General features: G+C 37.3%; 1 protein-coding gene across 2 annotated transcripts in view; it reads left to right on the top strand.

Annotated features, from left to right (window-relative positions):
* galnt2 (UDP-N-acetyl-alpha-D-galactosamine:polypeptide N-acetylgalactosaminyltransferase 2) overlaps positions 1 to 22,998 on the top strand; it is a 93,207-nt gene extending 70,209 nt beyond the window's left edge. Inside the window, exons 4-16 of one of the 2 annotated variants that reach the window (XM_067422588.1) lie at positions 4,701 to 4,799; positions 5,814 to 5,881; positions 6,998 to 7,063; positions 8,179 to 8,300; positions 10,434 to 10,521; positions 13,587 to 13,674; positions 15,131 to 15,234; positions 16,157 to 16,283; positions 17,857 to 17,949; positions 19,105 to 19,188; positions 19,306 to 19,432; positions 20,184 to 20,303; positions 20,389 to 22,998. In XM_067422588.1, the coding sequence (XP_067278689.1) occupies positions 4,701 to 4,799; positions 5,814 to 5,881; positions 6,998 to 7,063; positions 8,179 to 8,300; positions 10,434 to 10,521; positions 13,587 to 13,674; positions 15,131 to 15,234; positions 16,157 to 16,283; positions 17,857 to 17,949; positions 19,105 to 19,188; positions 19,306 to 19,432; positions 20,184 to 20,303; positions 20,389 to 20,544 (1,342 nt within the window). In that variant the 3' untranslated portion in view covers positions 20,545 to 22,998. Of the gene's footprint in view, positions 1 to 4,700; positions 4,800 to 5,813; positions 5,882 to 6,997; positions 7,064 to 8,178; positions 8,301 to 10,433; positions 10,522 to 13,586; positions 13,675 to 15,130; positions 15,235 to 16,156; positions 16,284 to 17,856; positions 17,950 to 19,104; positions 19,189 to 19,305; positions 19,451 to 20,183; positions 20,304 to 20,388 lie in introns of both variants that reach the window. The other variant, XM_067422587.1, reaches the window with a different exon arrangement.
* Positions 22,999 to 23,557: the final 559 nt, after the last annotated feature.

The following is a 23,557-nucleotide window of genomic DNA, read 5'->3' as shown; positions in this document are numbered from 1 at the left end:
AGATTCAAAGATTACATTTTATTATTTATTTTATAATCTGAATGTAAAAATAAATGAAATGAGCATGTAAAATAGCCAATATCGTACAATACAATTACATGGTCAAAATCTGGCACAGATATATTACGCACCCCTATACAATGTGTCAAGATGTGTTTTAGTTTACATGAACGCATTTGAACAGATAGTTTGGACGGAATTGAATATTCTGCTGTCTGGGAACAAAACGTTAATTTATAGTGCTTCACTAAGCCCAGCAGCCGATATTTGCATCAATAAGCCCGAGCCTGTAACAGATCTCTGAATGATGAGAACATGCAGTTTTTGGGAGTTTTGTTGGTGTTCCATCAAGCAGCAAGGACATCTGTTCATCTCTTCTTTCTTCACTCTCTTGAGCATGACCTTTTTAAGCCTGCCTGATTTTCAAAATCCCTCTGAACTGTCAGAGTTCTGGCCTTTTCTTGCAGAAAAACTACTGTGTGCTTTGGCCGGTGCCTGCCTGGCTTTTGGGAATATCTCACAGTGCTGCCAACCGCTGCAACTGGCAGAGCAGTCATGAAGTCATCGACTGAAGTCTCCACGAGCCACATAAGCAAACATTGACCCACTGTTGTATGACTGCCACACAGGCTGTGTAATTAAGATGCGTTTCTCGCTCGCTCGCGCTGCCCAGTCCCATTTTTTCTCTTTGTGTCAGTATTTCGTATTGATCTGATCCCTGCAGGTCCAAAGTTTTATTTGCCACATTTGTACAATTGCAATGAAATGTTTTGTCTGCCCTCCTCCCGTGATAGTGTTGTGGCATTAACAAGAGAGAGAATATCACACTAGAAAGGGGGAAACACAGTATATAAAAGATAAAGGTGCGTTGTGATTACAAATTTGAGTTACAGATGTTCATTACAAGTTCTATAAAACCTGATGAAAATGCTCTCCATGAACTCTCTGAAGAAAATTTCAAGTACAATGGAAGAAAGAACGTTTGACCGTCTGTACAAAGCTACATTATCAATAACACACACATTTGATTAATGAGCTAAAACCCAGCTTAGACTTGACATTTCTTTGTTTTTTTTGAAAGAATCACAGCTTTTTCCAAATTGAAATGGGATTTGAAATCCCAGATATTCTAAGTGGTCTCAGACATTTGGCCTCTGAATGTGAGGAGTGTGAATTGTGTTGAGCACGTAATGGTTGACATGTTTATTCTTGGGCATCGTAATCTCACGTCAGCTGGATGTTTGTTTTAGTCATTTGGCAGGGGATGTTACTGGCACGGCTCACAAACGTTGTTGACTGTGTAGTTAGGTTGGACAGAGTTCAAATTGCTTTGTAAATGGATGCGTGTTTTAAAACGTCACGTGTGACCTGAACTGAGCAAGAACAAGCTGTTCAGATTGGTATGATTACTTAAACACTCCTTCTCATCTCTTCCTGAGAGGTGGATTATGATGTCAACATTAGCTGCAGGGGCAATTCCTTTAAGACAGAACCTCAAGAGTTCAAGTTTTGTATTGACATACATTGCCGTTATAACGGTATGTATATACCATGATGAACCAAATAGTTCTGCAATTATAGCTTATTTGGTTGCATTTTTAGTTTGTGTGTGTTTTTTGTTGTCTTACTGGAACAGAGAGCGATCGAACGATAGAAGAGAATGCATCTTAACTGCTCTCCAACGCTCTATGCTGAACATTACCACCCTGTGTGCTCCATGACCTGGACCTCAACTGACTAAGTCGGAAGAAGAAAATATTTTAATTTAAGTATTATCTTAAATAAAAATTCAGAGTGAAATGACCTCAGATAGCTATACTACAGCTGCTGCTTTCAGCTAATGTGAAATGTTATCCATTGTAAGGCTGAAGCTATTGAACTTTATTAAATGTTTTCTTTACTAACAAAATAACAAATAACACAATTTAATATTTTTCGTTAGTATTAAGCACCAGAAAGTCTTGTTGGAGGCTTATTGTAGGACTGAATAGACCACCAAGATGTATTTAGCAAAATGCCCAGATGGAAACCAGGAAGAAAAGACTGTATATTTAAGCTTTCTGTCATATTAGACATTTTAATGCTTTTTGCAGTCTTGCAGGCATTGCATGCAGATTTAAAAATTGAATTTGTGGAAGCATATTCATTACTACACATATTTAGAAAGGAACGCTTTAATATTTGAGTGTTTGCTTTGCTCTTCTTTGGTTTTGATGGCCGGGTTTGTGCTGTGATGTCCCCTTTTAAAGCGCAAGGGTCCTTTTATTCTGATGTGCAGTGGAAGATGTGTCTAGGTTTGATGCTGTAAATGTGTTTGGCTTGACCAATGTACCTCTGTGCAGTTTGATGTAAACGTCTTGTCACTGTGTGTCAGTCAGTTTCCCTCCTGGAGAGCTGCTGATGCTGCAGATGACATTATCCTTGTTGTAAGTCTTCTTATCGCTGCCCTTTCACCATCCCTGCAGAGCGTGAGCTGCATTCCCAATGCAGCAGTCACGTTCAACACAGAAGACACAAAAAACTTGTGGTTAAAACAGCCACAAGACCTTTTTAAAGGTCAGAGCGTTATAGTTTGTTTGCTGGAATGCCAGCCTTTTGTCTTTTCTCTCAAAAGTGGGGAGTAACAGAATTTCTCCTCTGTATTTTTGCACAATTAACTTTTACTAAATGTACCCAGAACTGAAGGAAAGAAGCTCACTAAAATCCCTCTGTTAAACGCTTACCTAAGCTGGTAATGGGGAACACATGCTCTCTGTTTACTCCTGTTTTGTTACCCCTGATGGCAGCAGGCCATGTGTCTTATTGGAAATGTTTTTGGCGGGAATAGTTGTCTCGCTGAGGCCGTAGCCCATGTCCGGTGTTCAGACCGCACCGCTGCTCTAATGAAAAAAAATAGACTCGCTTGCCAATCAATGAATGAATGATGCCTTTCTGCTCATGTCTGTATCTTTTTATTTCTCATTCGGTCCATTTTTTTTATTTTTTTTATTATTATTATTACAGAGTATCTTCCTTGTAGTTACTAGCCATAAATGCTCAGGAAGTGTCTATTTATTTAATTTGACTTTTACATATATATTTAGATTTTTTTTTAAAAAGTTTGGAGCAATTAAGATTTTCTTTTTTTAATGTTTTTGAAAGAAGTCTCATTCTTACTAACTAAGGCTGCATGCATACATACAGTAAAAAATGGCAATCTTTTGAAATATTATGAATATATTTAAACATTTTATTTATTCCTGTGACACAGCTGAACATTCAGCATCATTACTCCAGTCTTCAGTGTCACATGATCCTTCAGAAATCTTTCTAATATGCTGATTTGGTGCTCAAAAATATGCCTTATCAATCTGAAAACGTATCGATACTGTGGTGCCTGCCATTTAAAAGAAATAAACTTGTATTCATGAGGAATGGAATAAATTGCTAACAGAAAATACAATAATGACAGTACAAATAAATATATTTTAAAAACTAACTAATATAAGTTGCCATGCCATATTGTCTGTTCTATGCAGTTGTTTTTAATGTTTTTTAATTTTCCTTATTTTACTGAAATCTTTATTTTTCTCTGCAAATATTGATCTTTAACTACAATTACTTGGATTAACTAATCAATATATGTAATTAAAACATAGTAGCATGGATTCAACACACTGAAACCACCAGAACGTTTATTCTATTAGCTATTGACTTAAGCTTTAACACTGGATGCATTTGAGAGTTTATTTGGTGCCACGCTGGGTGGTTGGAGGCCAGCGGAGGGGAGCGTGCCAATGGGATATGCTCTAAAAAGTGCTTGTCTTCTAGTCAAAGCCTCCATTCTATTAATGGCCTACTGCACAGTTATTTCTCTCGAGACCTCCAGCAAACCGCTCTAGAATGTGTGCTGGCCCGTTCATGTATTGCGTAGAAGTCCAAGAGTGTAAAATAGTAGAAATGCCTACACCTTTTCGATGGAAAGATTGCTAAAGTTGGGAAAAAACATGGATGAACCCTTAGGGCCACCATACCTTTATGAATGTTATTTCTATGGCTGTCATGGAATTCGATATGATGTGTCGTATTAGTGTCAGGGATGACAGTAATCTCCTCCCTTTGCTGAAGTCAGTTTTGAGTCTTTGATGGTGGGCTCTCAATCCTGACCTGTTGTTTAACAGTAGTGTAGGAGGAATTGACCCCGATTCCCCTGCCAAGACTCCAATGGCCACAAAATCGATAGCATCAGTGCAGAGGAAGCTTTGTACGCTCTTATCCTCAATGAGAGGTGCTAGGAAACCCAAGGATTAGCCCTGTGGCTGTCAAATTAAAACCTCCGGGATATAAAATGTGCGGGTATGTGGCTGAAACCTTCATTGTGTGTGTGTGTGTGTGTGAATGTTTGGAGATGCAAGTCCAGAGAGTTTAAGCATGCATGACCTCCTGTCCATCTCAGCCTCAGAGAAGCATTAAATTAATGTGGCTTTGAGCTCCTCTGAGGGCGCGAGACTTCATTCAGGTGTAGCGTTGTGACAATGGGGTTTCACTGTGTAGTGCTTTCCTTCAATACAAATGCCACCATTTATTTTTTATATTTTGAGTTGCACTAACGTGACTCTGACTTTTTTTGCAGTGTATAAAAATTCCTTGCATTGAAAGTAAACAGAAGAGGAGTTTTATTTTCTAACTTGACCTTAATATGTTCTTTTCCTCTCTTTCAGCTGTCGTCACAAACAGTGGAGGACAGATCTTCCCGCGTCCAGTGTGGTTATCACTTTCCACAACGAGGCCCGTTCAGCCCTGCTGCGCACTGTGGTCAGGTGGGATAATCAATGTCAAGTAATAATGTTTAATGCACTATGATGTAGGTTTTTACCATGCCAAAACACTCTTTTCTTTAAACTATTACATTTAAATATAAAGAAAAGACATGCAGCCTAGCCTTTAAGGATTTCTTAATCAAGTAAACATCATGTTTTTAAATTAAGTTGACATTCAGTAATGAATTACAAGTTATAAGAAGTGCATACATTTCTTTTTAAGATCTCCATGCACTTCTAATAACTTGAGATGTATAATATACATGGGATATAAAACTATAAGAAGTTATTTCTCTTGTCGGTATTTGTAATTCATATCTCTTATGTCTATTAGGCTACATTTACACTACAGTGTTGAATATTTTATCACATACACATTAGAAGTACACTACGATTCAAATGTTTGGGGTTGGTAGGATGTTTGGGGTTTTTAAAAGGTGTCTAATGCTCAATAATGGGTTTTATTTGATAAATAGAGTAGGAAATAAGTATTGTTAAATATTAGAAATAGGGATGCACAATATATTTGCCACAATATCAGTAGCGGCGATATATGTCAATTTTTTTATGTTTTTAAATGTCATTTTAATTGTTATCGCCCGATTAAAAATAATAATAATTGGCCGATATATTTTTAATGCTTTTAATGGTGAGGCTTTTAAAAAAGTGTGATAATTTTGATTTAGCTTTATCAGCCAATATATTGGTTATTAGCTTTCAAATATAAAGAATGTTTGGTTATTGGTATTAGTGCATTCCCTAATTAGAAACATTCTTAATATTACTTATCAGTGTAAAAAACAGTTGTGCTGTTTAATATTTTTGTAGAAACTAACAACTAACTGCCACATTATTTTCAAGATTCTTTGGTTAGAAAATTCAACAGCATTTTTTAAAAAAAATATGTACTTTATAATGTAAAAGTCTTAAGTGTAACTTTTCATAAATGTAATGCTTCATCAACTTGGGAACGTCCACACATCCATTCAGCCCAGTCTCTTTCCCTGTCTTTAGTGTGCTGAAGAAGAGTCCTCTTCATCTGGTCAAAGAGATCATCTTAGTGGATGACTTCAGTGACAACTGTAAGTGCTCTCATCTTTAGCCCCCAGTCAAATAAAAAGGCCCAGAACTATATAAATCATCTCATAATCATATAAAATCTTTTTACAGCTCATCCTGATTTTTGGTCCGTGTTTTACCTCATATTTTAGGTTATCGTTGCACACTCTTTTTCCTTTGTCACCATAAATCGTACGCGATCCATATAGCAGGACATGGCAACAGCGGAGCTGAGATTTGTATGATTTGTTTAAAGTGTGTCATCATGGTACCAGCCGTGCTCCTGAGCCCCCCGTCCCATCACACGTTTTGTTTTTGGATGCCAAACTCCTTGTTTGACCTCTTCAGATGTCTGAACTCTCTATGAACCCTTTCCTGAAGGCAGTTCTGTCCTGCTTTATAACGCTCTGCTGCAGGGAGCCTGACAGACACAAGTCTTATTAGTCCTAGCATTTCTTCTGTGTTTTTACATGTGTGGATTCGGATTGTGATCCTAATTTTCATATTGGCTTTTAAGTATGGTCTTTTCTATTTGGAAACTTTCTGAACTGTCCATAGGATTTTCATTTATTATTGTTTTTACAAAATGTTGCAGAGATTGGGGTCAGCATCTATTCATAGTCATCATATTCTATAGGCAGATGTAAGGACAAACGAATTAACCTGATTATATTTCAGCGGGTTTGCTATTAATTAAAATTAGAAGCATTTGTAAGATAGAGCAAAGGAAATTTAAATCAAAAAAGGGACGCAATCCATTAGTGTTTTAAGGAAATAAGAAATGTTGCTCCTTTCATTTTCCTTTGAGATGGAGTAGCTAAACATTGATCATTTTCTGGTGGTTTTCTCTTTGCCAGCTCTCCCTTGGATTTTTCAAAGAAATTTGGCCCACACTTCCATGCCTTTAAAGTTTCTCAAGGCCAAAAAGAAGTGCATCTCTTGGTTATATGCTGCTGAATAAGATGTGCCCTTTCTAAATATATGGTGACTTTTAAAAAATTGTGCAGACTTTTTCTAGATTAAGGAGGTGGCACATCTCACCACAGTTCTCCTGAGTATATTAACTACAGCATATAAAATAGACTAGATGTGTTGCCCTAATTACTTGAGCTGACACAATGTTTTCTCTGGACTTTCAGCTGAAGATGGTGCCTTACTCGGGAAGATCGAGAAAGTCCGAGTCCTACGGAACGATCGCCGAGAGGGTGAGTGATTTCTCTCCGAATCACAGTGAACACTGTTAATCAAAACTATTCCCAAGTTAATATGTCAGTTCGAGTGGGTCCTTTGCTATCAGCTCTTATTTAGTCATTAAAATCTGGGCATCCTTTAAAACTAGCTGAAGTTTTACTATTGCGACTAATTGTAACCAGCCTCAGCATGAAGTCATTAAAAGCACGGCGTGCTTCATAGGTGCAAATATGGAGAAAATAAAAGGAGAGAAAGGCAAATGGTCTGCTTTGAGCTGGAGTGTATTTTTGGAAGGTGTTTTATATATCTGTCGAGCAAAAACTGCTTTTCCGTAGCCAAAACTACAGTTTGTTTATTTGCTTCCAAAACCTTTTGTTCAAATCCAATTCCAGTCCAACTAAACAAGCTCTCTGTATTTGCTTTCAAACGTCTTTTGATACACAAATTACTGGATGGTAAGGAAACCAAGAACTAAACTTTCGGTCTCTGGTGAAGCTCATAGTGAAATAAGGTTACATGGCTTGCAGGTGTAAGAATAAAAAATGTACTCGTACAGAATCCTATTGATTTTATTGTGATATAAAGAAGCAAATTGGTTAATTATTATTTTTTTCTTAGTGTTTTTTTTAATGGACTCTTAGTTGTCCTCATACGCTACTAGATGAGATTTCACTTAAAATCCTATTCATTTCGGTATAAAGTGTTTTCTTTACTTTGTCCAAAATAGTTCCAAATTACTTAAGTATGATGACAACTTTGGTTTGGTTTGGTTGTTTCATGATGCAATACTGATATTGTCAGGGTTTCTCCTTTTTCCTTATGTTCAACAGATGATTTTTGTCTACCTGTATACATTCCCTTCAGCCATCCTGTAACTGACCTAATACCTCACCAATAATAAACATAATTCCTCGCCAAGATGAGCATCATATCGTTACCTTTTCCAAAACTACTTTTTACCAAACTTGTTAACAAGGTACCAGACTATAATTGTGGTTTCCTGCACACTGGGTTGTAGATCATTAGTTTAGGATACAGGGATAACAACCTTCTGCACCTTCTGAATAGTTCAGATTGCATCAGTGATTTGAGTCTCAACCCTGTGTGTGTGTGTGTTGTATATTTTCAGGCTTGATGCGATCCCGAGTCAGAGGGGCGGATGCAGCCACGGCCAATGTACTGACCTTCCTTGACAGCCACTGCGAGTGTAATGAACACTGGTTGGAGCCCCTTCTAGAAAGGGTTGCTGAGGTCAGCCATGTTTTTTTTTTTTTTTGTCTTATTTCTTTTAAACAAGCAGAGAAATGTTGGGTTTTACAATTCTCAGATTTTGGCAAATTAACCATTGCTTTTGGAGGCTATATTAATCAAACATGCTCATTACAGCAGCATACGCTAAGCATACTGCAATCGCAAATGTCAGGCCAAGACGATAAAAGAGAATAGTGGATGAGAAGTTAGTGTTTTCTTTGGCTGTCTGTCTTGAAGCACTAACTTTGCTTGCAGTGCCATATCATTATACCTGTTTGAGTCCAATCCTGCTGTTGACTGCCAACAATTCTCAAACAAGCCATGAAGAAAAGTATGCAGGGAAAATAGTGCCATCCAACACAGAGTATGTTAGAACAACATGTCTAGGGTATCGATAAGATCTCTGTGTGTGTGTATTCACAGGTGTTGAATACAATTGTTAACACCCTGTGAATGTGCAGGTCCGGTCTGGTTCAGGATCAGACTGACCCTAAAGAAATATTTGCTTCAGTTCCATCCCTAGGCAAACATAATTACTCTATTACCTCAAGACGTTTGACTCATAATAAATTACAGGGAGTAGGAGAACAAGACACTTGAAGTAAAAATTACAGGAATAAATGTAGTAATAAGTTTCATAACCCCATTTATATGGTTAGGTGTTTTAATTTCCAATTAGATGACCCAGATAAGCACATAATCAAGTTTGTTTTGTGACCCCATAATTTAGCAGAGCATGTCATGATGATGATTATGCAGAGCATGAATTAAATGTTGTTCTGGATAAGTACCTTTACACAGAACTTATGCTGAACCGAAATAATTATTATAATTGAAAATGTATGCGTCTTGTCAAGAGCAGAACTCCTACTGAATCATCTGTTTTTAATGGGTTTTGATGTTATAATTTTTTCATTTCACTTGTTGCATCAACTCATCCGGTTGAGTTATTCCAGTATATTATTTTTTATCATTACTCGTCTTAATACAAACCACATGCTGTGAATTTCCAGTGAATGTACATAGGTCTCAGCGATGAAGCCAAAAATATGTTTCTGTTTTGATTATATTCATTTTCTATATATATTGCTAAACATGTCTTAATGAAGCCAATAGTTGACAACAATTTTATTTATAGGCAAAATTTGCCATGGTATAATTTAGAAAACGCATTGCTGTCATTTTTGTATCATTCACTGAATAAACTCAATTAAGTGAGGAAAAACCCCTTATTTTTTACTTTCAGAATTTCTCTTTTCCCGTCACTAGACGTATAGATGTAAAATATCACTACTGTTAAGCATGGTTTTGATAAAGTTAGGTATTATTTAATTTTCTTAATTTGGTGTTTAATTGCTCAAATGTTTTTTTCTATCACAGTAACTATCATTTTAACCAAATGATTTTGATTTTGTTGTTTCAAAGTATTTAACGTAAGAAGTAAAATACAGTAGAATATCAAGTTAACAGTAATCTAAGCATTTTCATTCACCAAAACAATTTGACTTTCATAATCAACTAAAGATAAAAACATATAAATGTTTAATTTATTAAATACATGTATATAATGGGTTGCATTAATACAACAAACCATATTTACATAAAATATGTTTTAGAAAAAATATATATAAAAATTGCCATGTGGAAACATTACATCACTGTGTCAAATGAATTTGTTAATTCAGAGGTGAAGCCACTGTTGGAATGATTTGATTAGTCAGGGTGTCCCAGAATTGTCATGTTGAATATTGGAGCAATGTCTGAGGAGCGATACATTTATATTTAGTGTTAAATTCTCTATGCCTGTCACGTAGATTCGATTGCCTGTCTCTTCTGGAGTGTTAACTCATGGTACTTGACTTTAAATACTCCAGTGGTGTGTCAGCGAAGCTCACGAGATTAATGGGATTTTCCTAGGTATTTCTGATGGATCCGCCTTGATTCGTAATGGCAGAGCAGTGCACATTTCTTAATTCCATGATCAGCATGTGTCCGGACTTTCAGCGATTTTTAATTCTATTGTCTCTAAACAGTTGATACATCTTTGAAGGATGAAATCTGTTTTCATATGCTTGTGCTCTAACTGTCATTGTACTGTCAGCCCAGCTTCTCATCATTTATTCTTCTCTGCAGGATAAGACTCGGGTTGTGTCGCCCATCATAGATGTCATTAACATGGACAATTTCCAGTACGTGGGGGCATCTGCAGATCTTAAAGGAGGTAAATCTCTTTCATCAGCTCTTATTTTAACACAACAGTGAAATCATTATCCTGAGCTGTTTGTGTGTATGTGATATGATTGCATCCATTCATGCATGTGGATAATACAGCAGATGTCACTTGTTATATTTCATGTGCAGGACTATAATGTGCGTGGTGTGTGTTTAAATGCATGTTTGGAGTGAGAGCAATACAGAGAGAATGATGAGCATGTGAGAGAGCACGATGAATCTCAAAAAGAGGAAATGTCCTTTTGGAATGGAAAGCATTTGATTGATTTTTATCTGGGGGTTTTAGGCATAATGGCTCTCTATCTCTGAGTGGAATATCTTTTACTGTGAGCTCCGAGGCTTCTAGATACACTGGGAAATATGGAAATTGATCAATCCATGTTGGTTGTCACTGTATTTTATAAAGCAGCATTGGTTATAAATATCATTTTATTTATGAAGGCTTTTTTCCAGCACATTCTGGTTAAATGAGAGGTCTATGTGCTGGTTAACTGGCATTCAGACTTTCTCCTCAAATGTTAAAAGCATAGTGGTGTTCATCTAGAATTTTCTGTATACTACTTTTTCATTGTATACTACCTTTTTCCTTTCCTTTTTTTAAAAAGTAATATGTAAAACCATACCAAATTTTTTTAAACGGTATTAAAGGTTACTTTAGCCGAAAATGACCCGGAACAATTTGTCCCAGAAACGTATTTCCAGGAATTTTTTTCACTTGAAAATAAATGCTGTGTGAACCAATCCAAGGTCCCACCCCTGAAAGTTCCTGAACTTTGAAAAAGTACTACCTTGCAAGCAGGGCCATTTTGTATGGAAGCCCGTTTCCGGCACTAAATAATGAAGAAAAAAAAAAGAGTAATTGTGACTTTTTATCTGAGAATTCTGACTTTTTTTCTCACAACTGCGAATTATAAAGTCAGAATTCTGAGATATAAACTAGCAATTGCGTGATTTAAAGTCATAATTCTGACTTTATTTCACAGAATTCTGACTTTATCACAGAATTAATTCTGACTTTACATAACAGAATTAATTCTGACTTTACATAACAGAATTCTGACGTTATATCATGCAATTGTGAGAGTCAGAATTGTGACTCTTATCATGCAGTGGCGAGTTTATATTGTGTTTATATTATTAATTGTGACTTTATAAATGGCAATTGTGATAAATTTGCAATTACTTTAAAAAAAAAAAAATGTAGTGGAGGAAACGGGCTTTCAGTAGCCTGACAAGCCAGACCCACATCAAGATGTTTGGTCTGGAAACTCCCCATACACAGGGCTCAATCCGAGGGGCGGGATAAACGGTTGTCTTTCAAACTCCCTCTGCACGCGATAGGAGAGCGCTACAACCAACCAGAGCAATGAAGGTGAAGCAGAGCTCCTTGATATATTAAACATTCACCGTATCCGGTCGGCTAAACTCCGAACACATCTTCCCTTTTTAAGAATGACTTCAGTGCCGTTCTTTGTTCTTTTCTCAGAGAAAAGCTTAACTCCAAGTCTTCCAGAGTCGCGGTCAAAGCTGATTGGAGAGGCCGCCGTTCGCCAGTTTCTGTGTTTACTAGAAGCACGCAACTCAACTCGGCCATTGTCATTATGGCCCCGCCCGCCGACTCTATACACGATGTGATTGGCCTGACCAGAGTTTGGCGTTTACAGCTCAGAAGGGTATTGAGAGTTGCTAGACGACACTCGCGGGCAGATTAGATTTGCTGCCGTTAGGGTGCGTCTAGATTTCTAGGCTAGGCTTTCATAGTTTTGACTGAGAATTTTTACCCTGAACTTTATCTAGACCCTAGTTCCGGCGGTCAAAACACACAGTGTAGCACCTCAAAGTCCCTAGTTCCTGAGGATAGTTCCCACGGTGAAAACACGGCTTTTGATATGCTACATTTAGACCCTTATAATGCTTAACCTGTTTAAACTTTTGTAGGTTTTGTATCAGTATACTTAAGAAATTTGAAACTTACATTTTATGAAATGTTCAGCACTCACTATGGATCCTATCATGCAACTTGCGCAATGCTATGGCAGGCACGATGCAAGTATTTTTTTTTGATAGTTTCTTTCAGCCCGATGCAGTTATCATTTTCACGTCCAGTGCCATGTTTAAATGTCAAATGCACTCGTGCCCTGAAAACAATGTTTGTTTAGGCGCATTGTTGGCGCGTTGCTATTTTGAGGCAACTGAAAACAACTGCACCATTGACCAACCAAAACCTGGTCTAAAGTCAATAGTGCATTATTATTTTGTTATTTAAAGGGCACATTAGTATGCACCTATAGATGGGTGCACAACTCCCGTCCACTCTGCTTATTACACACACACACACACACACACACACACTCACAAATTCCACCATGTAAATGTCGAATCTGCCATGGTGCAAGCACAACTGGCTTTTAAAGGGAATGGGAGCGGAGACTCTGATTGATTTATTGCACGTAATGCCCAAAACACACCCATGACTACAACCCTTTTGGAGCGTGCACCTGCCGCGCCAACCGTTTTGTTCCATTGTTAAACTAGCAAAAGTGGATTCGGACACACCCAAAGTGTACCTGCACCATGCACTTCAGACCTTGCGCTCAGATCGTGAAAATAGGGCCCTGAATGTTGATACTTTTGTACAGCTGACCGAAAACAAGACGTTAAGTCAAGTGTTGTGTCTGCAGCAAGGTTTATAAATACAGCATTTAATTTACACAGAACCAAAGCCTAAAACAGTTCAAATACTATTCTCTTGCTGTCAGGCAAGCACTGGTATTTCCTACTGGAAATGCAAATGTAGTTTTAAGCCAGTTTTATGTAAAAATGTTGCATGCAAACATTTGTAAACTGCGCACAATGTACTGTACATGTTGCATAATTTTAAAATGGCATTGTAGGATGCTGTTCTGTACAAAACCTCAGTCTTTTTATCAGGGAAATTACAGTATCATTAATATGCTCCCCTCTTTCGTTAACCTGACACATGGCTGAGCAGGGCATTGAACCTACATTTAAAATCAGACTTCATTCCTAATGTAATGTCTAATCTTTATCCAGGGTTTGATTGGAATCTAGTTTTTAAATGGGACTACATGACCCTGGAACAAAGACGGGCACGGCAAGGGAACCCCATTGCTCCTATCAAGTAAGAATTCTTCTTTAGTTAAATATCTTCTTTCTCAAATGTTTTGGATGAATAACCTGGTGACATATGGCTGTCAGCTGACTTGGAAGCTGCTTTTTTATCTTTCCCCAACTTTCTCTGATTAATTCATTGTCAATTGCTTAATGTACAGACTCTCTTATACAAACTGTACTATAGGTGTGCAATCTATCGCCAACTGGCAGTGCTGAGAGAATACTAAGGATGATGTCAGTGTTATATTTGCACACTGAACTGTGAATGGTTTACAAACATCAGCAGTTATGTATCCAGGATTATTTGGTTAATTTTGCCTAACATTATTATTGTTGACTTACGAGCGCTGGTATTTCCTTAAGCAAATGCAAATAGTCTTATCTGCTGTTTGAAATACTGGCAGTATTATTTATATACTATTATAATATTGGTCCCACTTTATATTAGGTGGCTTTAACTACTATGTACTTACATAAAAAAACAAGTGCAGTGTACTTATTGTGTTCATATTGTATTGAACACAATAAGCACTTTTGCTGATATTGAGGTGGGATGCGGGTCAAGTTAGGGACAGGGGTGGTGGTATGGGTAAGTTTAAGGATAGGGTTAGGTGTAAGGGAAGTGCCAACAGTGTAATGTAACAACAGAAATGAATTACAGATGTAATAATTACATGCAGGTATAAGTACAATGTAAAAACAGTAAGTTCATTGTATCAAATGATTAATTTAAATGTTAGTACATAGCGGTTAAGGCCACCTGATATAAAGTGAGAGCATACTATTTAATAATAATAGCAGAATTGGCTTTTATTTGTATATTTTAAAAAGATTTCCTTGTCCAACTTCTATGCTCTCAAACATTTCACAACAAACGAATGTAAAATTCTGCTGTCAATATGAGAAAAGGATTCCATGGATTCCTTGTAAAAAACAAAACAGTTAGGTTCTCCATGTACTTGCTTGCTTGCTTATTTGTAAAAAGGCCATCCTCCAGGCAGCGACTCGAATCATTAACAGCTAAAAGCGAGTGGGAAAGAGAAAGTCAGGTGTAAAGCGACCGAAATGGGAGATTGTAGGGACAGTGCGTTGCTGTGATGTGAAATCTCAATCACCGTGCAGCGGGTACATTAAAAGTACATTAAGATAATAAACAGCGCGGATTCTCTTGACTGTGCGTTTATGGGACGTGTTGTGTAAAAGTCTTCATGACACAGCACTCTGCATTCTTGTTTAATGATTCCAGTGTTGTTTAATGACTTTGTTTATGGGGCTCTGATCAGGTTGCTCTATCACAGTATCAGAGAGCAAAATGAGTTTTGTAAAGACGCAAATGGCCACTAAAACAAAACGCTTCGCCGGTGTGTGATAATTACTTGGTATACATTTTATAGAAAGTAGGTTCTATGAATTATGGAAGTTCTATGTTTGGTTCGATACATATTTTGCGTTATGTTGTCCAGGACTCCCATGATTGCCGGCGGCCTCTTTGTAATGGATAAGAACTACTTTGAAGAGCTGGGGAAGTATGACATGATGATGGACGTGTGGGGCGGAGAGAATCTCGGTGAGTGAAGGCTTTATTTCTCTAAATGCCCTGTATTTCATCTGTTGCGCTGGGACAGGCAGATTGCCCAAAAAGACAGAAAGAAATTGTAAATTGTTTAATGCATTCATTTTTATTCCTACTAAAGTCACTTGAATGCATATCGCTTTGTAATTTCTGCTTATGAACTTGTAAGTAGGGGGCTATTTATGAGGGTCTGAAGGCAGTGTGACTTCATACATCCTCTAAAAGGATGTTGGTCACATGCAAAAATGGCTCATGTTTGGAAAAAAGTCTAGTATTGATAGTTTACAAAGGCCACATGGTTTAATTTAATTTAATTTAATGCATTGAAATTTATGGATTTGTGTCACGAGTGTGGCTTAAGTGTTCACATACTTTGTGGCGCCACCGTATATGAATACTGAATATGAGAACATGATGCTTCTATCATCAGATTGAATGAGATAATGCCTTACTCAGCCAAAAAGTAATGTGCCCATCTAACGGGCAATTCAGGTCACCACAGAAGAACTATTGCTTTATATTATTAGCATCGAGACTTGAATAGAAACTGCAGTGTAAGAGTCAATGAGGTGGAGTTTTTCAGGTTTTGACATAATGTCTGTGGCATGATGGATTCTGAAAGAAATTCCGACTCATTCCACAAACACAGCACTTTTCTCAGCTGTGCTGCTTGTGGAAAAGTTTACAAGAACTCTTGAAATGATCCTTCAGCCTGGAAAAACATTGTATTTTGCACGCGTCTGAGAAGTTTGCAAAGGCCAATTTGCACAGAAGAGGAGTGTTGTTGTTTGTTTAGATGTCACACACTTGCTATTATGACTTTTGGCACTTTGGAAATCTGCATTTATGAGCTGATTGTTTGTGCGTTATATGATGATGTGGCTTATTAATCTCTGACCTCTGTTGTGCTTCTCAGAGATCTCATTTCGGGTCTGGCAGTGCGGAGGAAGCCTGGAGATCATTCCCTGCAGTCGAGTGGGTCATGTCTTCAGGAAACAGCATCCATACACATTCCCAGGGGGCAGCGGCACTGTGTTTGCCAGGTATCCACCATAATATTATATTATATTATATTATATTATATTATATTATATTATATTATATTATATTATATTATATTATATTATATTATATTATATTATATTATATTATATTATATTATATTATATTATATTAATTATATTATATTATATTAAAAAAAGTGGGTTTAGTAAACACATTTTTTGAGTGGCATTAATACTTTTATTCTGCATTAAATTGATCAAAAGTGACTGTAAAGCAGTGGTTCTCACACCTGTTTTAGGGACCCCCCCACCAGTGCATATTTTGCATGTCTCTCTCATCTAACACACCTGATTCAGCTCATCTCATTAGTAGATACTGCAAGACTTGAATTGGGTGTGTCTGATGAGGGAGTCATACAAAAATGTGCAGTGGTGTGGGGTCCCCAGGACAGGTTTGAGAACCACTGAGTAGTGTTGTAGTCAAGATCACCTAAACCGAGACCATTAATGACATCAATTTCATTTTTGGGTGAACTAACCCTTTAAAATCATCTAAAAGATCCATATCTACTATCTGAGAAATTACTTATATTTAGTTAATAAATGTAATTAGAATAGTAAGACACTATAGCGCTGATACCAATCAAACCACTGAAAGAAGTTGCATCTGAATTAGTACAAGTACACCTTCATAAATAATGTTAAGATTAATTTAACATTAAAACATTATTTTATAATTTAACATTCACAGAATCATTTATTCAACCGATTTTTTTCAAAGCAGCTGATTATTTTAATAACGAAACGTTGCCAAGTTAGCACAGTTTAAAATGCATTTAATAATAACTTCTTGTTCATTGAACATTTATTCAAATCAATATCATTTGCAATCATGCTTGTATTTATGAAAACAGCTCTCTTGCTCTTGTTATATTGCTTAATTATATTCTATTATAATAAAAAAAATACATATCAGATTTTTTTGGTCATTTATATAAATTTGGGACATTTTTAAGACACTGCTGCATTGCTTTTGAACCCGGCAGCACAGTAACAAAAGAAAACGCATTTCAAAGAAGTTATTGATTGCATTTTAAGCAATACGTTTTACATCAAATCATATCAATGATGTTAAATCAGACAGTGCACCAGCAATTTAGTGATATCCTTGCAGTTGTGGTCTTGACTGGTTTTGAGATAAAATCCTGAGTCCTCTAAGTTCGAGACCAAGACCTGTAAAAAATGTTCTCAAGACCGGTTTCGAGTACTACAACACTACCACTGAGCACCCAGAGAGAACAGCGGAACAGTTGCCAAAGAACAATTCTTTTATTTATTTTTTATTTATCATTTTGTGATTTGTTAAAGCAAAATGGGCCCTTTAGTAGTCTGGTTCACGTGCGCCATCCAGTGGGTGAATCCACGACTGCAGCCAGTGAAAAGTGGGCTGTTGTAAGGCAGTGCAGTTGAGATTTAAAGTGACATTCTGTCATAATTATAAAGCACCCTGTAATGTGCTGCAGAAGGTCCATTAGTGTTGAAGTTAGATTTAGTAATGTAGTGGACATGTTATGGTCATTAGCAGAACATCAGTGTCACTATGTCTTTATAGGAACACAAGGCGAGCGGCAGAAGTTTGGATGGACGATTTCAAGAATTTCTACTATGCTGCTGTGCCCTCAGCCCGTAATGTGCCCTATGGCAAGTAAGTGTATCTGCCTTAATTGACAAATATTATACATAAGAGAAAAGTTTGAAACTGGGTAATAGGACGTTTTAATCATATTTACAATGAGAAGCTCATTGGTCTCTCAATTGCGTCATCTTAATTACGGTTTCTACATTTTAAAGTGAGCAGCATGTCAAAACAGCAAAGCTGTTCACACCACAAGCGCTCAGGGTTGTGTACAGTAATGATCATTCGCCTCTACATATTCAAAATATTACACTCTAATATTTTTATCTAGAGCCAAACACACTGCATTCAAGCCTTTTCCATTCTGCGCGCTTAGCTTCTCTGTCCTGGTAAAGATTTAAAGTGCCACATTTAGAGCTGCAGACGACGCGGTTATTTTAACGGCAGTAGCAGAAACACGGTGAGCAGCAAAATATACTTTTACAAAAACACTGGAGAATAAGAGAATGCGAAAAAAAATGTATTGATCAAACAGATGACTCCGTCCGACTGTTTAACTATTTAACTAATACCAGGTTTGTGACAAGTTAACCCATGGCACCTTTAGACAGTTTTTTTTTTTTTTTTCGCATACATTTAGAATTATTAATCAGCATATTAAAAGCATTTCATAGTAAACAATGTTATAATTTGGAAAATGATTTAGAGATTTATTTTTTAAATGACTTCTCTTCATTTTGTCCTCATGATGAGTTTCGATTATTAGATTATGTATATTGTTTGTTTTTAATACTTTATGACTTTAAGAAAAAGAAAAAAAAATTGGTCCATACTTTTCTTAAGAGGTCAACAGTCCCAAGGCCTTCTATTAGCCCGATAAAACATTTAATCTAACCTTTTTATGTTCATATCCAATGGGGAGAAACATTTACTTTTTTTGGTAAATTATTTTTAATATGAATTAATATTTAATATTATTATTTTTTATATTCTTAAACTTCACTTTTATTCTTGGTGCCCAAGATTTTCATCCTCGAAAAGATACTTCTTTTTCATAGTACTATGGCTACCAGATATATATATATTTTTTTAAAGAAAATTATTTTCCAGACCTCTGCTGGAAAGGAAATATAGATACTGGAGCTCTTGGAACTTTAATTGAATAACCCTGGTTTAGAAAGTTGAAATGAACTCCACATGACTAACTTTCCTCCTCATCTGCAGCATTCAAAGCAGGCTGGAAATGAAGAAGAGGTTAGGATGCAAACCATTCAAGTGGTACCTTGAGAACGTCTATCCTGAGTTACGGTGAGTGTATGACCCGGGAATAATAAAAATAGCTTTTGGAATCCTTTCAGTCTGCATCCAGAGACTACATTTCAAAGGTAGCTCGATCATACCTAACTTGATGTCTGTCTTGTTTAGGGTCCCAGATCATCAGGACATAGCTTTTGGAGCACTACAGCAGGGCCAGAACTGTCTGGACACACTGGGGCACTTTGCTGATGGTGTGGTGGGGGTGTATGAGTGCCACAATGCAGGGGGCAATCAGGTACCAATCCGACCTCAGGTACTGAAAACATGTTTCTTATGTCTGGTGTGGCGGCGGAACACTGGGTGATGGACTCACCAGGGAGTTTGGGTTAGTTTGAAAGGAATAAAGCACTTGTGGAGGGTGAGTGACGTATCGGTGAGGGCCACACGGTAGTTTCTGGATTACCTTACCAGATTTTACCTTCTCACAGTGTGCAGGTCTGTGGGATTTAAAAGGTGCTTAATTCTTAGGGTGCTTTCACACTAGCACGTTTGATGATACTGCGGTTTGGACTAAAATAATATAATGTGATCAGAGACCAGCGGAGGAAAGAGAGGGGGGGGAGCAATCGACCGCTGGTTCGACCCAAGCAATCAAGCCAAGTGTGATAGCACCCTTATGCATATTTTCTATTTCTGATTAATATATAATCTTCCCTCTTGCCTAGTGGGACTGAAAGTCAATAACAAATAAATGCATATAATTGCCTGTTAATCTAATTATGTATGTATGTTTGTTTTTTCCCCCACTTATTTTTTTACCTTCATATGAAATCATAAAAGCTGCATAATTATAGAAGAATTAGCAGCATGCTTTTTGGATAGATTATAGCATACTGCATAACATCTCAGAACTTCTCAAAAGTATCTCATGTAACCTTATCCATGTTCATTTCAGAAAGTGGCAGCATCTCGCCAAACTCGTTTTTTGTTCAAGTTCCTGTGTAGATTTATGTGGAATTAATGCACGTTATGTTTCTGATAAACAGGAATGGGCCCTGACTAAAGACAAATCAGTAAAACACATGGACCTTTGCCTGACGGTGGTGGATCGCACCGCTGGCTCCCAGATCAAACTGCAGGGCTGCAGGGAGAACGACAGCAGACAGGTGAGCATGCTGTGCTCAAAGCAGGGGTTCAGAGGAAGCACCTGCTGCTCAGATTTTTAACATCATCTCTCTCTCGCTGTTGCAGAAATGGGAGCAGGTCGACAACAACTCTAAACTGCGGCACGTCGGCAGCAATCTATGCCTGGACAGCCGGAGTGCGCGGAACGGCGGTCTGACGGTGGAGGTGTGCAGTCCGTCGCTCACCCAGCAGTGGAAGTTCACTCTCAACCTTCAGCCGTAGCTCGACACCGACCATCACAGCCCTCCCCTTCTCGCCCTCGGACAGCCCGCGTTGGGCACGCACTCGCCCCTCAGAGATAATCTCTGCCCAGATACAGACTCGGGGCCGCCACGGTGCGGTCTGGTGGTCCTCTAGGGCCACGGGCAATGAAAACACAAACAAGATGATGATGACTATTTCCATCTAACTATATACCTCACTGTTTCATCTGTTGTCCAGTTCTTGGAAAGTGAATCTTTTAAGTGTCTAAACTGTATCGGATCCATTTTTGGATTTAATCTTCCCATTTTCCGACGCAAAGGATCCATTTTCTTTTGGTCTTTTCTTATTTTTCGCCTTTTCATGTCTCATTTTCTTGAATTCCAGCACATTTTCTTTTCCTTTTATTTTTGTAGTCATGTTACCAATATTGTTGAATGTAAATGACGTTTTACGGAGGCTCCCTTCCTGCGCTGTGATCAGACTGGATTTCAAGTTGTTGTAGTTTGGGTTTGGCTTCATTTGAGGGCTCAGGGGATTGAGGGGAGGACTCATTTATCGCGTGCAACGACACAGACGCACTTGTACCATGGAGGACAGCGGCGCACAACCCCGTGCTTTTCGGCTCACGGCGCGCACGCAAGAAGAGCAGGGAGAAGGAAAAAAATCAAGAGACCATTTTTGTTATTTTCTAGTTCTTATTAAATTGTCGACCTGTCTTTTTCTGTTAAAGGTGCAATGTGTAAAGATTCAACCCGCTTTCCGTAAGGGCCCCTGGTGTGTTCTAAAGGAGAACCGAGGCATTGTACACAACGTGACTGCTGGATTCACTTACTGTAGCACTGGCTGCTAACAAATCTAAAACATGTCTTCAAACACAAAAAAAAAGTTTCTCAGCCACATTTTTCTCAGTAATCATTTATTTCTTAATTCTATGTAGCCTTTATTTACTTCGCCAAGTGTATTATGTAAAAAAAATAATAACCTGGTAACTCCAATCAGAGGCTGATCTGAAGCTTTGCTCTCGTCTGTGTTTTGAACAAAGACGGATATGTGTATTACTCCTCATCTTCCATGATTTCTTCTGGCTTTGTGCAGTAAGTGTTCTGGATCATAACATGGGCGTTGGAAAGGCTCTTTTTCTGCCTCCTTAAAGTCCTGGATGTTTTATTCTCAAGATCAATCATGATCCTCAGCAGCTTTGGCAAAACGTGGCACATTATGTCATTACTTGAGCATTCTCATTCTTCTTTTCATGGTTAAAAGTTACTGCCTTTGTTATCCATGATACTGTAAAGAAAATGTGAGGGTTTTTTTTTGTGTGTGCGCGTGCGAGTGTGTTTCTAAGCAGCTTTCAAAACTCGCATTTGAGAAGCATCTGGATTCGCGATGGAGAAACCCAACACGGTTTGTTTGTTTGTGTGTCTTTTTATTTACCATTTAATTCATCGCCCAAAATACTTTTTTTCACATCCAAACCTTGTGAATTATTGTGGTACTTCAGTTGATCTTAACAGAACTTGTTACTGTAAATCCAACAGACAAAGAAGCCTGTGATATGTGAACCCGAATCAGTTAACCCACCTACCTTTCATGTATAACGCCGTAGCATTCTGACTAACTTATTGTAGGCTAGGAATTCCAGACTAAATGAGTCTCTGACTGCCTTTCGGTCAGCTTTGCTCATGTATCAGCAGTATGTGTTATGTTAATCTTAGACTTGTATATGTTCGATTGGTCTGCACCACCCTGTGTTGTCCCAGAATCTCAGTTCTCCAATAGTGAGTATGAAGACAGCAACAGAAACACATGGAAGACTCTCTGTCTTGATGTTTCAGATTGTGCGGCCTTTAGGGAGAAAATCAGTCCACCTACCTGTGTTCTGTAGCGTCACCAGGTTTCCTGTAGTCAGACGGGAAAGCAGGTGTAGGTGTGGACTGCAGTTTTGCCATAGTGAATCACACCACCTTTCTCCATAAAAGGAGAAGCCTATGAAATGGTTTAAAGGTTTTATTTTGAAGAAGAACTCAGCCAAATTTGGAGCAATACACGATGGCTAATCTTTGAATTGGATGAAATGTTTACATAGCACAGTGTGCCAAAGTCATTTGCTGTTTGATTGAATATGGAAACCCTTCTAATCCAGAATAGAACCATCTCATTTTTAGTTAATGAAGGACACGTGACCCCAACTATTTTGTCTCTTTAGTTTCCTTGAATTCCTCCAATTTTAGGAAGATCTTGATGTTGCATTAAACGGCAAAGGAAACAGCATGGGGTCAACAGTTGTAATAGTGTATATGTGTGTATATACAGTATGTATGTCCATGCATGTACATTTACACATTCAGTTGCAGTTATAGTGATTTGGTCAACTGTACAGCGCTTGTATTTGTTCATTGTTTTATAGATATTGCGAAAGTTTGAATGACAGAAAATAATTAACTTAAATAAATAAAAAAAATTATATACATATCCAGTGTCCTTTAGTGTTTTCACGTTAACATAACTAAAAGGGAAAATAACGGCATAAATCAATTCGACTTCGAGGACTATTGGAATTTTTGCATTGTAAATTATATTTAAATTCACAGTGTGGTATTTTTATTTTATTTTATTAAGACATTACAACAAATGCTATAATTGCATTTTATATATATATATATATATATATATATATATATATATATATATATATATATATATATATATATATATAATATATATTCATAAATTTTCTTTCATGTTGCTGTACTAAGTACTGCTTTTAATTTAAACCTTTTTTTAATTTAAAAATCATTGCAAAAATGTTATACTAAAAGTTGTGTAAAAATCTATACGGCAACAAGAAACCTAAAAACGTATCATTCAAAATTAGACCACCTTAACGATTCTGCTTTATTTCCCTGAAAATAATGTAACAAAGGTTCTATCAGTATACTTTATTTTCTGTACTTTATTCATAATGTGAAATGTGACCTGGACATATTTTAGATTCACTTGCTTCTATGACTAATGCACTGAATGTTGCAGT

This window comes from Pseudorasbora parva, chromosome 17 (assembly GCF_024679245.1).
Source record: "Pseudorasbora parva isolate DD20220531a chromosome 17, ASM2467924v1, whole genome shotgun sequence".
Classification (NCBI taxonomy): domain Eukaryota; kingdom Metazoa; phylum Chordata; class Actinopteri; order Cypriniformes; family Gobionidae; genus Pseudorasbora; species Pseudorasbora parva.
The sequence above is the reverse complement of the archived record's forward strand: the minus strand, read 5'-3'. Positions and strand labels throughout refer to the sequence as shown.